Raw genomic sequence first — 15,153 nt, 5'->3', positions numbered from 1 at the left:
GGTAGTTTTGCTCTGCCTTTTTTTTTTACTCCCAGAAGCATCACACACTAACACACACACACACACAGGCTACGTGCAGTCCTGTTCGGAGCGTGGTTGGGTCTCTTCTGTTACCGCAAAAACAAACTCCAGCTATAAAACGCTCCAACATGAGCAGTTTCTCTGTGTTACATGTTAATCTGCCCTCCATTTTCATAGAGAATGAATAAATAAGTAAAGTCCACTTTATTTAAAGGTTTCTGTGTGTCTGAAGCTGGACTGAGCCATTTAACAAACTCAAAACTGCTATTTCTTTATTTCTAACCCATTATGTTCTTCAGAGATTTCCTTGGTTAAAACATTCGTTGGTGTCTCATTGTGTTCTTCTGGTCCTTTAAGTTCAATATCAAACATTAGCTGCACATTAGTCAGTGTTAGAACAAAATCCCTTTTAAAATATTAAATATTCAGTGTTTTGCAACATTAAATATTCAATAGCATCCATTTAAGGGCTGTAACAGCGGTCAGGTCAGCAAGCAAGTGCAGCGCAGAGTGCTGAGTGAGGGTAAGATGCAGGGAGAGGTCGAGGCATGGATGGATGGATGGATCACTCTCTTTCTTGCCCTTTATTTTCTTTCTTTTCCTGTCTTTTTTTTTTTTTTTTGTAGCTGGCGCTCTGGCCTCTGGAGCCAGCGGGCCACAGTTGAGTCCACAGAGTGCCTCCATATCTATGGCTCTCTGCGTTAATGTCCCCTGAGGCCGGGGTTGGCCCTCAGCCCTGCTCAGACCCCAGCCGAGCCCATCTCAGCCCAGACCACTGCAGCCCTCGCTCCAACTCCTCTGCCTCTCCATCCATTATGCAGCCAATAGTCCCCAGCTGCAGCCCCTGACATCTCTCTATTCACCCCTACATTTGCTTCTCTCGCTCGTCTACTCGCTCCCTGTGTCGGGTTGAGTTGTTCACTCACTCATTCAGACACTCAATCAGCCATGAGGCCGACAGTCAGCACAATCATGAGCAGCCTCACATTCACAGGACACATAAAACTGCCACCCGCTTACTCTGTTATTGAAGTGATAGACTGAATTGAGTTTTAATTGAATTTAGATACATCTTCATAATTGCTGACAATCATTACACAAGATATTTACAGTCATTATGAAATATTACAATTGGAATTTACAGAAACTTTGTACAAAATATGCCTGACTTCAATGCCTGGATAGTGGGGTCCTTGTTAAGTCGTTTCTGGAGAACAAAACATTGACCCAAAAGTCACTGGTGTCTGGAAGTGCTTTAGTTTCAGCAAGTAGATGCTTTAAGAGTCCATTAAAAAGAAAGAAAAGAGAGAAAAGTCCCAAAAGTACAGAGTCAGCAAAGTTGTGAATTGTGTTTTTCTTTTTCCTCAGTTAAATTGCTCTTTTTCTTTTTTGACTGAATGGAACATTTGATCTGTAATTCAACTGCAAAAACAACAACAGAGACCCATTTAAATAGAATAAATCCATAATATTTACACATAATGTGAGTATTGATTTATAAAAATGAATCATCTCTTTTTCTTTAAACATGATTTATGTTTATCTACAGTTTTCAAAACAGAAACCTAATCACAATGGAACGCATCATACTTCTATCATTCAATTCTACTGATAATGATGATTGTGGATTGCCATATTTATGCAGCAACTCTGGTTGCGATGAAAGGGCTTAAACTCAGCTCATCTATCAGCAAAGTTCTTACACCAGCTTAAGTCATGTTAAAGCCATTCTCCGCCTCTGAAGCTCCTCACACGATGGCAGAAAGTACAGAGGAGTCAAATGTTCTCTTTAAAAAAGAAAAAAAAAAACACATGGTGAAATGGACTTGATTCTGTCAGCACAGCGAAAGCAAAACATAAACTCGGCCAAAGCGTCAGTGTCCAACAGTCCCGCTCTTTCACCGGATAATATGGGACCTTCAACAAACGAGGAAGCCTTCTCTGTCCAGCGTCAGCACCGTTAAAGTCCCACAGGGACGTCCAGAGAAAAGAGCGACCCCTGCTGTCCACCTGTTGTCATCCAGCGAAGCTCACACCAGCCGCCCGGGTGTGCCATGCTAAGCCAAAGCTGCGAAATGGTAACTGCTCTCGCTAAACAGAATAACCTCAACTAGTAAAACTAAAATGCTTTGCGCTCCATCGTCGTCATGACTGAGATGCAAATGAAATCAAACATAAGCATGCTTTTAAAGGATGTTTTTGATATACAGTAATTATAGGAAAATAGACTATCAAGGATGACTCCTTTAAAATCATTTATAAAGCTTTCCTGGATGCAGACAGCTCGGCTACGAAGTAAATAGATACTAAACAAAACAAATCCTTAAAGTATATGCAAACACAAGCATAAATATTTGATCCACAGAGAGTAAGCTACGAATGACAAATATTAGTGATATATTGAAATTCTGGAACAGGCACCATTTCTGTCTTTTTAAAACTCGCTCTTCTTTTTAGAGTGTTTGTCAGTCGTTTTAAGGTGTTTCCCAAATCCTAAAAGAGTCACTGCTGACTGAAGTGTTGGGTGCTGCTGCAGTCCATCCAAAAGTCTTTGCATTCTCCTCACATTTTTCTAAAATGAACCAGCTAAAAAAGTTGGTGCACTGTTTATCTCTCATTCTCTCTCTCTCTCTCTCTCTCTCTCACATCACCTCTCATCTCTCTTTCTTGAACTCTCTCATCCCCCTAACTCCCCTTCCCCTCCCCTCCCTCCCCCCCTCTCTTCTTTGCATGCCCGCCACAAGATGGCCACCGGACACCGCCAGGCTTAATGGACGTAGTACAGCCAGTAGACCACGTTGAAGAAGGAGAAGACGGTAGGGAAGATCATCCTGGACCACTTGTCGATAGAGTTCACGTCGGACAGGTCTGGGATGTTCACCTTGAGCTGGGAGGCCCGTCTCCGTAGGCGCGACTTCTTCTGGGCATGGCGCTCCAAAGCGCTGTGGCCATAGTTCTGGCGGGCCATGGCTGCCCTGCGGTACTGCAGTGTCGAGCTATCGTAGGCCAGCATGGTGTTGCGGGGGTCTCCGGGTGCTCCCAGGCCCCGGGACAGATCCCCGGCACCCCCCATCTCATTCTTCATCTCCAGGGTGCTGAACAGGATGTTGTCGTCAGGAGTCATCTGTGTGAGGGTGCAAAAAACAGGTGGACCCATGAGAAGTGACGGCCAAAGGGAAGTTTTTAGCTTCAAAGTATGTTTAGCAAAATCATTACTGAAAACAAGTGCATCTAAAATGATCAGTAGGTAATTCACTGTGTGAAAAATACTGATGAGGTGCTAGAATGGGTAATGCAAATGAGTCAAAATTGTGTTACTTACAGTGAAATTTTAAGCACTTTAAAAGCACTACTTAAATTATTGATCATCTGTCAATCAATATCTGAGTGATAATACAACCACAAGACTATGAAATAACATTCCTGGAAGAGCACAACGCACTCCACAAACTAATTCTCATGGAGAAATCTTCATTGTCATCTCAGAATTTCAACCAGAGTTTGGTTAAAATTCTGTCGATTCACAAGACAAACTGAATAAATAAAGAGAAAGCAAAGGAAAAAAATGTGACAGAAGAAGGTTGAGAGAAATAGTAAGGACTTTGCAAAGATGGAGGAGAGGCTAAAAGGTTCGGGGGGCAGGTCAGGAAAGACGTTGTGGGAAGTGAATTCGGATCAACATTTCTTCATCCATAGCCTGACTTCTGAGGAAAAAATGTCCCTATGATCCAATCCTGTCCTGTTGTAAATGGAGCTTTTGTTGATTTTGTGTAAGTCACTTTGAAGCGGAGCCACTTAATTGGCACTATTCATCAAACTGCAAATGATCTCTTTCTCTTATCTGACGATCCATTTTTTTTTTTTTAAATTGCTTCACTTAGTCTTAAGAGATTTATCAATTGCCTTTGAGGTTGTACAGTATTTGTATCTAAACCATATTATCTTAAGAGAAGCCACTGATGTTTTCTTCTCTTTTGCCATATTTCTCATTTCCCATCAATTTAGATTAGTTAATGCCTGCAGAAATCAAACTGCTAAGCCATGTTTGTCAGGAAAATGCATGAAGAGCAAACCAAGAGAGGGAAAAAACACAATGGTGGGAGTGATGATCAAAGTTGCCTTAAAAAATCTATAGAAATCAAAGAAATGCACAAAAACTACAGCATTTTCCTCTGATCTGGATTGATTCAGATTGATGACATTGTTAGTTTTGACTTTCAAAACCTCCAGTACCTTATTTCTTTGCTCGCCTAGTCCTAATGCGGCATCGTCCACAAAGATGGGATCCCACATCGAGTCATATGCGTCAATTTCCCTCTGTTTCATTCTGGCATACAGAGCATCATCTCTCTGAACTACATTTCCCACCAGCCACTGCAAGCATACAAAATCAGCACTGTTACTTCGGGGAAATCGTAGCTTGCCACACTCAGAAGGAAAGGGTGTTTTATTTTTTATGTTGCTGTTGTTCCTGCTAACTTTAGCAGCTGAATAAAGTTTAAAGGGAAGGCTTTGGCACCACAGCCAGTGATTTCTCCAAGGCGCCTTGCCCTTTGAGAGACACAGAAATATGGAGATAAAGTATAAGCCAGTCATTGCTTCTGCATTCACTGTTTCAGATCCTAGTCTGAGTAATCATTCATTCAGCTGTTGTTGATACACAAGGCTAAACTAGTGAGAAACGGAGAGCTAGAGCTAAGAGTAAAGAGTGCTGGTAAAGGACATCAAGCATTGATCACAGCATCACATTGACCTTGAGAGGAGAAAAAAGTCATTTGCTCCCACAGATACAAACACACACATTAACTAACAGAACAAATACTTTCAGAGGAAGTTCACCCCTACGTGTACCTTGTTGGGGTCGGGTCTCAGCTTCTCGTTATTGGCCGTGGCTGCTTTCTCAGCCGCCTTCTTCTGTCGCTGAGGGCCCTGGCCGAAGAAGATGTAGTTGACGAAGGCGTACTCCAGCAGGGCCAGGAAGACAAACACAAAGCAGCCCATCAGGTACATGTCAATAGCCTTCACGTAGGGGATCTTAGGGAGGGTCTCTCGCAAGTGGGTGTTGATGGTGGTCATGGTCAGCACCGTAGTGATCCCTGGAGATCAGCGGAGTCACACGTTTAGAGAGAAAGTGAAGTCTTTAAATGCTGTAAGACATCTGTACATTTAAATAATAAGCTTGACTAAAGGTTATATGAGATCCAAAGATGGCAATGTTGGTTGTTTGGTCCACAACTTTGGTCCAAACTTAAATATCTCACCAACTATTATATGGATCAATTGTCATAAAAATTTGGAAAGACGTTCATGATCCCCAGAGGATGAATCCTACTGACTCTGCTGATTCCCTGATTTTTCCTCTACTGCCACCATGAGGTTGACATTTGTGGTTTTGAGTGAAATGTCTCAACAACTATCGGATGGACTGTTGTGAAATTTGTAACGATATTTATGTCCTCCTCAGTTTGGACTGTAGCAACTTTGACTGACCCCCTGAGTTCTAGCGCTATCATCAGGTACATTTTTTATTTTTCCAATACTGAAATACCTGCAAAACTAATGCAGCCTCAGCTGCTCTTTGTGTTTGGTGCTAATTAGCACATGTTAGCATGCTAAGATGGTGAAAACAATCAATATCATACCAAGTTACACCAGCATGTTAACATTGTCATTGTGAGTATGATAGTGTGCTGATGTTAGCATTAAGCTAAGAACAACCAATGGATGTATTAAGAGAGGTAGATATGGCGCCGTCACTCAGCCTTGCTGCCAGTTTTTCCTAGTGGCCACTTACAAAACCATGAAGTCTTATATTTGTAAAATCTTCCCAAAAGCTTAGACAAGTGAACAATGTCAACATAATATAAGTCTAAATGGGCCAAGTGGGAACATGCAGCTGGGGCCAGCGGGAAAAACACTACTGCACATATTCAGTGGGCAGCACAACACCAAAGCAAACCCAGAAGCTAGAAAACTTTTTTGGCTTATGCCCCAGGTGAGCAGTTTTCATTCAAGTCATTCATTTATGTCCGGTCTCTAGTTCCTATAGTACATCCATGGTACAACCTCACACAGCTGCTTGCACAGCTATGTACTCTTGGTCTTGTTTCATTGATATTCACCCGACATCAAAATAACCAGGATCAGGTGCTCATCTTTAAAGGATGAGTACGTCCTTGTGGACATGAGCATTCGAGTTTATCGAGTACATTATATGGTATTTATTTATAGCAAGCAGACGGGCCTGACATAATGTGAACCCATATAGATAAAAAGATCCCTCGAAACCTCCAGAGACTGAAACTGTGTATGTGTGTGTTTCATATGAGTAAGGTTTATATCCAATTATTTATCCAAATGGACAAGGAACAAACTGTAAGCTATATAAAAAGCACAGCGTTGCCACTGTAAACATCTGCTATTAGTCACAGCACGATTCACCTGTTTTTTTGACATACACGCATTGTGTTTGATACATTAGTCATCTGCATGCACAATCTGCATTTGGTCAGATTCACACGTATTATAAATAACCCATCAGCCAGCAGTGTCACTGTAGCATGGAGTCTCGTCTCTCATTGGCTGCACTCGCTCGCTGCATGTTTGCAGGACGCTTAGAGCAGGCAGATCTTTAAATCATGTTACCCTCCGAATGGCAACCGTCTGGGGCTCCAACCCACATGCGTCCCACTTCAAAAAACAAATGGTGTGTGACAAGAACGACACACATAAAGCTCACAGCCATTCCCTCTGCTGCTCTGACCTGTCATAACCAAGTTTGACACTAAAGGGAGCTTTGTGGCATCTCAGTTTAGTATCAGTGTTACTTTGACATTGGTGTAAAAACATTACCTCAAGAGGTGCCATTTAAGCAAATGTAGCCACCTTTCGTTCACTGTAATAGGCTGTAATTTAGCCGTGATCTGACTCTGATAAGCTGGGATCTCCGGCCAATGAGAGGCTCTGATAGACAGACAGGCAGAGAGGAAGACAGCACGCTTCAAGGTCGAGCTGCAGCGCTTCTCTCACTGCATGAGTCATGCATATAGTCATCTCTGAACAACAGACATTTAGCCAGGCAGCCTATCACAAGCTGCTATCACTCACATGCTTAGAGCTAATGAGAAAAAAAGTAAATGTTGGGAAAACTGAGTCAAAACAAAGATCAGGCTCAGGACAGACAACATATAGCTATAGAGGCGTCCTAATGTAAAAGGCTCGATGTTTGCTTAATGGCTATTTTATGGTCTGTTGTCATTTAGCTTTGGGTTATTTCCCGGGGTCATTGTTCAGCAGTGGCGAGGCGATCCTACCCAGGGCCACTCTGGCAGCAGAGGCGTCATAGTTGATCCAGAAGGAGACCCAGGAGAGGATGGTAATCAGGATGGAAGGCATGTACGTCTGCAGGATGAAGTAACCAATGTTCCTCTTCAGCTTGAAGCTGAGGGACAGGCGGGGGTAGGAACCTGAAGGAGGCAGAGGGAGAGAGGAAGTGGGATAGAAATAGATTTTTCCTCAATGACGCCCACTAAAAGCTATATTTTCCTTGATACAAGAGAGCCTGCCATTTTAATGTTAAAAATAAAATCTAGGATCTAAGTTTTTTATTTAGAGTTAACGCCCCATATCCTAATAAGCTCCTAGTATCCTTTACATAGCAGCCAAAGCAGATGAAAAACTAAAAAATCAAAGGAGCAAGACAAAGTTAGCGTTGTTTCGTGTACCTGTGGAGAAGACCACGTTCTTGGAGATGAGTTTATAGTCGACAATAGAGAACTGTGGCAGCTCTATTCTGTCGACCCCAGACACTGCGCCATCTCCGCCTCGCCAGTAAAACTCGATATCGTCAGTGGTGTAGCCATCTGTAGAGGAGAAACCAAAAGCCTGGACACTTAGAGAAACAGGTCCATGTCAGTGTTTTTGCATGTTTTAGCCTACAAATGGTGACAAACATTTTCTAAAGGATACACACATTTTTAGATTGATTTCTCAACTGCCAGGTTTCCTTTTATTTCAGGATGCTAAGTTCAACTTGCAGTGACTTGAAACCTGCTTCAGATTTGTAATGCCTCCCATTTAGTGAACGAATAGTCATCAAATAGCATTCAAAGTGCTTGCTTGAAGCTCTGGAAACATAATTTACTTGACTGTAAGCAATATTTTAGTACTGAATACTTCAACATTCATGTTTGCATATTGAGTATCTTCTGTCTTTTATTTCCCATAAACTTAGTTTGTGAATAAATTGTTGTTCAACAAACTCTCAAATCATGTTGGAGGGCCCTTGAACAAACCAATAAGGAAGAAAGCCTCTGTTCTCCTCCATGTCTGTAATGGATTACCATCTCAAGCAGGTTTGTTTTCCAGTGGTGGAAAGTAACTAAGTACATTTACTCAAGTATTGTACTTAAGTACAATTTTGAGGTACTTGTACTTAACTTGAGTATTTCCATTTGATGCTACTTCATACTTCCACTCCACTACATTTATTTGACAGCTTTAGTTACTTTTCAGATGAAGATATGACACAATGGATAATATAACAAGCTTTTAAAATACAACACATTGTTAAAGATGAAACCAGTGGTTTCCAACCCTTTTGGCTTTTGACGTCTTACAAAAGCAGTTTGTAGTCGGTGTCACATTTCAGATGTCTATGAGTTGTTAACAGTTGCACCAAATAGTGATTTTTCCCTCTTTTTACTTTTTACTTGTATTGGAGTATTTTTACATTGCTGTATTGATACTTCAGAGAACTTCTTCCACCACTGTTGTTTTCATAATGTACTTACATCAACTTAAAACAATGGTTGTAACTGTGAGGTAGGACTTTGATTTGAATTATATTTGTATGGTTGTGAGAATGGTTGGCAGTAATAAAAAGTACGGACCTTTAAAAAAAAGCATTCAAATTTAAAAATGACATATGGCAAGTCACTTAAAAATTAGAAACTTTGAAGCTGCTCTGTGCCTTTTCAGCAGAAAACCACTTTCTACATTATGTTTCATATATTGGGATCCACTACGGGTGTTCATTGTAGAGATGTTGTAGCGAGAAAAAAGAAACAAATTCATGTAATTCCCAGCATAGCTCCACCCAACTTACACCCGACTAGAGGTCTAATCAGCCAGAGTAATTGAAAGCACCTGTGTGGTTGTGCGGAGCCTTTAACGCTGCATAAGAGCGAAAGCAGGCAGCAGAGATTGGGAGCTGGATGCATCCGTTCGGTGCACATGGATGGAAACTGTTGCAGTTGCAGTCGGGGGACTCCAGCATTGCAGACTGACTGTCTGTCTCTGACATGAGCAGCGTCGAAGGCAAACAGAGAGCAGCCATCTCCCTGCTCCGAGTTCTACTTTGTCTGCCTCATACTTAAAATAGAGGCAGTGACCTATTCAGATGTGATGAATAATTAAACTGCAAGGCTCTGATTTTTTTTTAAAAATTAACACATAATTCTTTGTTCCTTTGGTGGTGACATTTAAGTTGGAGCTGGTCGTGATGCTGGTGTTGGGTTGTTATTGGTCGGACGTGCAGCTTACTTCACCCACAGGCCTTTTTCCCAGCAGACATTTTGAGTTGTCGTAGTAGGAAAAGGACAGGTGTTATAATAATATTAATGATGGCTCTGTTCTATTTAAGTGTCTCGGTCAGACAGTGAGACTTCATTTTGAAGGTTAAGGTTGGCAATATTCTTAAATATTATATATTGTCAACAAATCCCATGAAAATAACAAAACAAACAATGTGTTAGACCATCTCTCATTACTTTCTTACATATTATACATGCTAGTCTTACATACTATGTCTGTGGCACTCAGCCTCAAGCCCATTTGTTCATACTGAGGACAAAAATCTTCAAAAACAGATCACAAATATATAGTTTAATGTTTAATCCAATAATTATAAGGATTTTATACGCAAGATTTACTCAAAATACCCATGTTCATTGTAATGAAGGAAAATGTCACCCAGTGCAAGACTGTGGCTCACTGATGTGTTTTTAGTAGTTGAGCTCTACGGCACATAAGCTTTATCAGACAAAACTTTTCATGGGATTTGTTGAAAATAAGAAGAGTATTGCCAGTCTTATCCTATAAATGTTGCATTTACAGGACGAAACGAAACACAGAAACGAAACCCATCAAACCCCTGCTGCGGCTGTAATGTAGTTAATGCTGAAATTGTACACCAGCAGATACAATAAGCTCTCACTGCACAACAGCTATCGTCTGCATTATCACCATCCCAGTCTTTCACAACCCCACGTCACCCCAATTAGGGCCGAGTGAGTCCACCACGCTGCTGTTTTGATGTGCAGCTCGGTTCAGTTCTGCTCAGCCATGAAGGGCCCGCATTCAGGAGGGCGTTGGGGAGTTTTGGAAAAAGGGAGGTTTCAGCATGAAGAACAATGCAAGAGAGCATTTTCTGGCCTGTGCATTCACTGCTCAGCCAGTCTCTAGATCCGTTAGTTCGTGGCCAGTGTCTCTGAGCATTTTTCGGATAGAGGTCTGTCAGCGTATTACATCACCGTACTCGTCCGGGGGCTGTCATGTGAGTCCCGAAAGAATGAGAGAGAATGAGAGGGAAAGACAATGTAACGGGTGTTCTTATATATGCACACATATGTGGGTGTCTATTTGCGTGTGTATGTATGCAGTACTGAAGGGGTCTACATCAGTTATTACTCGGTGCAGCTCAGCATGTGACCAGTGTCCTGAGCCACAGTAGTGAGCTGCTGATGTATCGGGGGATCTGGGGTTTTAAGACTTGTGTCTGTTAAAAATGCATCAAGTTTATCAAGGGAAGTGAGAGTTCTCTGGGCTCATTAGTCTGAATAAAATAGCATGCTCTGGCATGAAGCAATTCCAACGTTAAAACCGTTGCCAGTTAATCCATATGAGAGCAGATACTGCCTGGTGATCAAAACTGGAGCTGTGTGTGAGAGACTGTGTGTGTGTGTGTGTGTGTGTGTGTGTGTGTGTGTGTGTGTGTGTGTGTGTGTGTGTGTGTGTGTGTGCATTTTGTGTTCTGCTGCCTGAGAGAGGAGGAGGAGGAGGAGAAAAAATGAGAGTATGAGTGATGGAGAGAGAGATAAAAAGGCTGGGAGAGAGGAAAAAAAAAAAGAAGAGGATGAGACTGTGCAAAGAAAGGAGATGAGAAACGGAAAGAGGGGAGTGATGAGGGAAGAGATGGCGAGCATAATGGGAGAGGAGCGGAGGGAGGCGGTTCTGACCCGCACTGTTTTTGTGCTGCTTAACGCTGCTGGCAATAGTGTGATCAAACCCGGAAAGACTGAGCCCTACACCACATCCCAGCCCCATAATCCTTTTCTCCGGGGACCCAGATAAAGCATGCAGAGGACCTCGTCTTTCTCTCTCATGTTCCTCCGTGCTCCCTCCCTCCCTCGGCTCAAGAACGCCGGATCACGTACAATTACAAACTTCATGTGAAATGAGCTCTTTGTACTGTACAAACATGGAGGCAGTTTCAGGAGAATGCCGCACATAACATCCACAATCAGCACAACCCTGAAACACTGGACCTAATCAAGCTCCTCCACGCTTTGGAAGCCAGTGGAGTTGAATTAATTAGGGTGGATGTTATCAGTCAGTGAGCCATTAGTGATGTTCTTCTTCTTGATGTGTATCTCCTGATATCTCATCAGCCTTTCTCAGCATTTTTTACATGCAGTCTTATCAACCTTCCCTCTACCTTTGCCGCCACCGGGCCGGCAGACATGTTTTCAAAACCTGCAGCTCCAGATTTCAGAGCTGTATGCGTACGTGGGATCTGTTTAAATCTACGTCTACGTGTGGGAGTGAGAGCTGGTTGTCAGGGACAACGGTACTTACAGCTTTCGATCTCTAGGGTGCAGTTTTGCTCATCTAGAGGGTAGCGGCGCAGGTCCATCATGCAGGCTGCAGTTGTGGTGATCCTAGACACAGAGTGGGATGGGATATAAAGGATTCATCAAGGCAGCCACAAGCAGCGTCCATCTCATTTGACCTTCACCACTGAATACGATACACACATTAAAGCAGGATGATGACAAATCTGTATGATTCAGCAGTGCCTGATGTGAAACCATTCATCAGAAAACAGCAGGTTTCAATAAAAAATGTCATTAAAAGGTGTTTCAAGATCAACTCAACACTTTGCCAGATCTGACAAAGTCATCCTAGTGGTGGAAGAAAATTAATTGATTGACTAGTAGCTTTGGTGTATCTGCTCCTTAAATTTGAATAAAACCAAGACTGCACCTCCTGCAACTAACTCAGAATGCTTTTCTTCAACATTTCCACCCTCTTATGTTATTAACTCTCTCTTCTCTTCTCTCCGCTGGTCAACTAAGCGACAAAAAAATACTCCCATCTTCTCTTAGGCCACAGTTCAGCACTACAGCCCAGTTTAGCACATTTTTGCAGCAATTAGTTGGCTGTTGGTTAACCAAATGAAACATTTTCGGTACCACTTTCTAATAATTTATGCAGAGTTGTAGCTAATTGTTATTGTTTTATGAGTCATTCACTGATGCTTTATTGATCAGTCACAAGCTATTAATAAGAGCAACTTTTGGGTTGCCAGGTTGTGAAAATCTCCTTTGACTGGATCCATTTATTAACAGCTTGATAACATTTACAACTGCAGACATGATGGATTAAATACCCTTTATTAATGACTCACTAACATAACTACAGACTTCTGAATGGATTACTACAGAGTTAGTAAGAAATTACCAACATTATTAGAAAAATAAAAGGATAAACACCTGCCTACAAGATTTTTCACAACCTGGCAAACCAAAATTTCAGCCATTAGAAATAAACATTTTATATGGGATGACTTATTGGAAAGTGATACCATTTTGATTTTTGTTGTCTGTGTTTTCTGTGATATTGGCATTAGCTTTCTTGTTTTTATAGCTCTTTACAACCTAAGTTTAGTTTTGAGTATGTCGTTTGTCCACATTTTAAATATGCTTGAAAAAGTCAGTTTGCATACTAACTAATATCATTGCGAGCTGTTGTCCCACAATATCAGTGCATCACAGTGAACAAAGGGATTGCAGAAGCTGCTCACAGCTGCAAATAATTAAAATTGATAGTGGATGGTGGTGAGACAGCTCCAGAAATATTTTGGAAAACAAAAAAAAGTACATTTTGTGAAAAACCTTTTTCTTTGCACAGTGTCGTTTCAAAGTCAAAGTTTATAATACGATGGCATTTATTGCATCATTTCCTGTTTGTGTAATGGTGAAATACATTTATTTCTTGTGTACTAACTGCAAAAACAGTATTCGATAAAAAATAGTATATTGCATGTGCTATATACAATATATATGGAACTGGGTCGTAGCACTGGTTTTATGTTCGTCCCATATGCAGATAAAACAGTTCAACCTCTGGTCACACAATCCTGTAATGAAGAGTCATGGAGCGTGAGCCAGCCGCATCCGACAGGTTCACTCAGCGTGACGTACTTCCTGCTACACACACGACAAGTTGGCCAGAGCTGAGACGGACTGGCACCCGGCCGTGCCAAAGCCCCAGGGCTGTCTGAGAGAAACTGGACGCCCAATGTAACTACAGGGACTAAATCTAGCAACCTAGGCTTGTTAGACAGCCCCCCCACCACCACCACCACCACCATCACCACCACCACACACACACACTCACACACACACACACTGATTGATATAGAACATGATAGCATCATGCAACCATTAACAAGAATAGCAGCCTGTGGGAGAGTTCCCAGTATAGGTTGAAGCTTAACTTTGAACCAGACTGAGCAAACCTCTGAAGACGTCGCTGTGGGCTCTGGAGTTTGGTAGGCTTGAATTAGTTCATTAGTTATTTTGATGGACATTTTATAGACTGAAAGATTAATCGATTAATTAAGAAAATAATTGGCACGTTAACTGATACTGAAAACAGTTAGTTGCAGCCCAACTTAACATAATAACTAATTAAAATCAACTTGTTTCAATTTTATTTTCTTTATAATTGTATTATAAAGAAACAGTTTGAAATAATCTCACTGTGCAGTTTAACTTGATAATAGAAGTAGGCGATATTTATTAAATCCCTTATATAATTCTGTATGATTTTATATCATGATATAGTTAATTGTCTGGTAAATAATCTGATAAACTGTTTATGGATAAAATCAGCAGATAGGAATGTCTGTTTTTGGTGAATTGAACAAATTAAACTTCATCTATTCATCACATTGATGCAAAAAATCAAACATAAAATCCAAACTATTGCCATGAAACAGTTCTGCTCATTGATTTACACATTCACGCACAATGACCCAACACACCCACAGATATTAAAGGATAACTGTCATAGTATAAAACATGAGGTTTAATCTCTGATGACAGACAAATTAATTTAGTCTGACAGGATACTGCATATTGTCATAACACCTACGGTATAAACAGCAAAACAAAACAAAAAAAAAGACTTTTACATTTTATGCAGCATGTGTGGTACCCAATTTTTTTTTATTTTTCAAAACCAGTTTCAGAACTCGGCCCTGCTTATCAAATGAGAACAAACAATCGTACTATTGAGCAGAGGGACACTGGAGCAGTAAGAATTAAATCACAATGTCTTTCCTCTCTTAACTTCATCATAACTACAAACTTGAAGAGCGCTTTGTCTTTAATAATTAAGAGCAAAAGTTTATTTGAAATCCTTCTACATAAGACTTGCAGCTCCCCTGGGCCCAGCCTGGCAAGTTTGGGATTTCATTTTTTCGAGATGTAGAGACACACACACTCAGGCTCTCCGTCTCTCTCTCTCTCTCTCTCTGCCTCCTTTTTCTTGCTCTCTGGGCTCTTATATAAGAGCCAGTTAGCAGGGCCATGGTGCACTGGGGGATTAACACAGGAGTCTTATTTCTGTCCTAGTTTACCCCTTTATGGTCAAAACTTACTGGGATGTTGCGTTCGCCAGCCAGTCACTCATCACTTACCATCATCACCATCACCACTAAATCATGGCGGTGGCAGAGGAAGCGCAGGGGAAAAGCGGAAATGAGGCCAAAATGGCAGGGGTAAAAATAACAGCCTATTTATAGCCCACCTACATCATCAGCAGAAGTCTCGAAGCTTTTTTGTC

General features: G+C 41.4%; 1 protein-coding gene across 2 annotated transcripts in view; it reads right to left on the bottom strand.

The window, feature by feature from the left end:
* Positions 1–1,037: 1,037 nt before the first annotated feature.
* The window catches only part of gabrb2a (gamma-aminobutyric acid type A receptor subunit beta2a), a 31,175-nt gene continuing 17,059 nt past the window's right edge, over positions 1,038–15,153 (bottom strand). The window contains exons 5-10 of one of the 2 annotated variants that reach the window (XM_067599020.1): positions 11,878–11,960; positions 7,746–7,883; positions 7,335–7,487; positions 4,873–5,117; positions 4,255–4,395; positions 1,038–3,145 (exon numbers count right to left, since the gene is read on the bottom strand). In XM_067599020.1, coding sequence (XP_067455121.1) covers positions 2,789–3,145; positions 4,255–4,395; positions 4,873–5,117; positions 7,335–7,487; positions 7,746–7,883; positions 11,878–11,960 — 1,117 coding nt within the window. In that variant the 3' untranslated portion in view covers positions 1,038–2,788. The remainder of the gene's footprint in view (positions 3,146–4,254; positions 4,396–4,872; positions 5,118–7,334; positions 7,488–7,745; positions 7,884–11,877; positions 11,961–15,153) is intronic. The other variant, XM_067599021.1, reaches the window with a different exon arrangement.

Source organism: Thunnus thynnus, chromosome 9 (genome assembly GCF_963924715.1).
Source record: "Thunnus thynnus chromosome 9, fThuThy2.1, whole genome shotgun sequence".
NCBI classification, from domain to species: Eukaryota; Metazoa; Chordata; class Actinopteri; order Scombriformes; family Scombridae; genus Thunnus; species Thunnus thynnus.
Note: the sequence above shows the minus strand (reverse complement) of the source record. Positions and strands in the feature narration are given on the sequence as shown.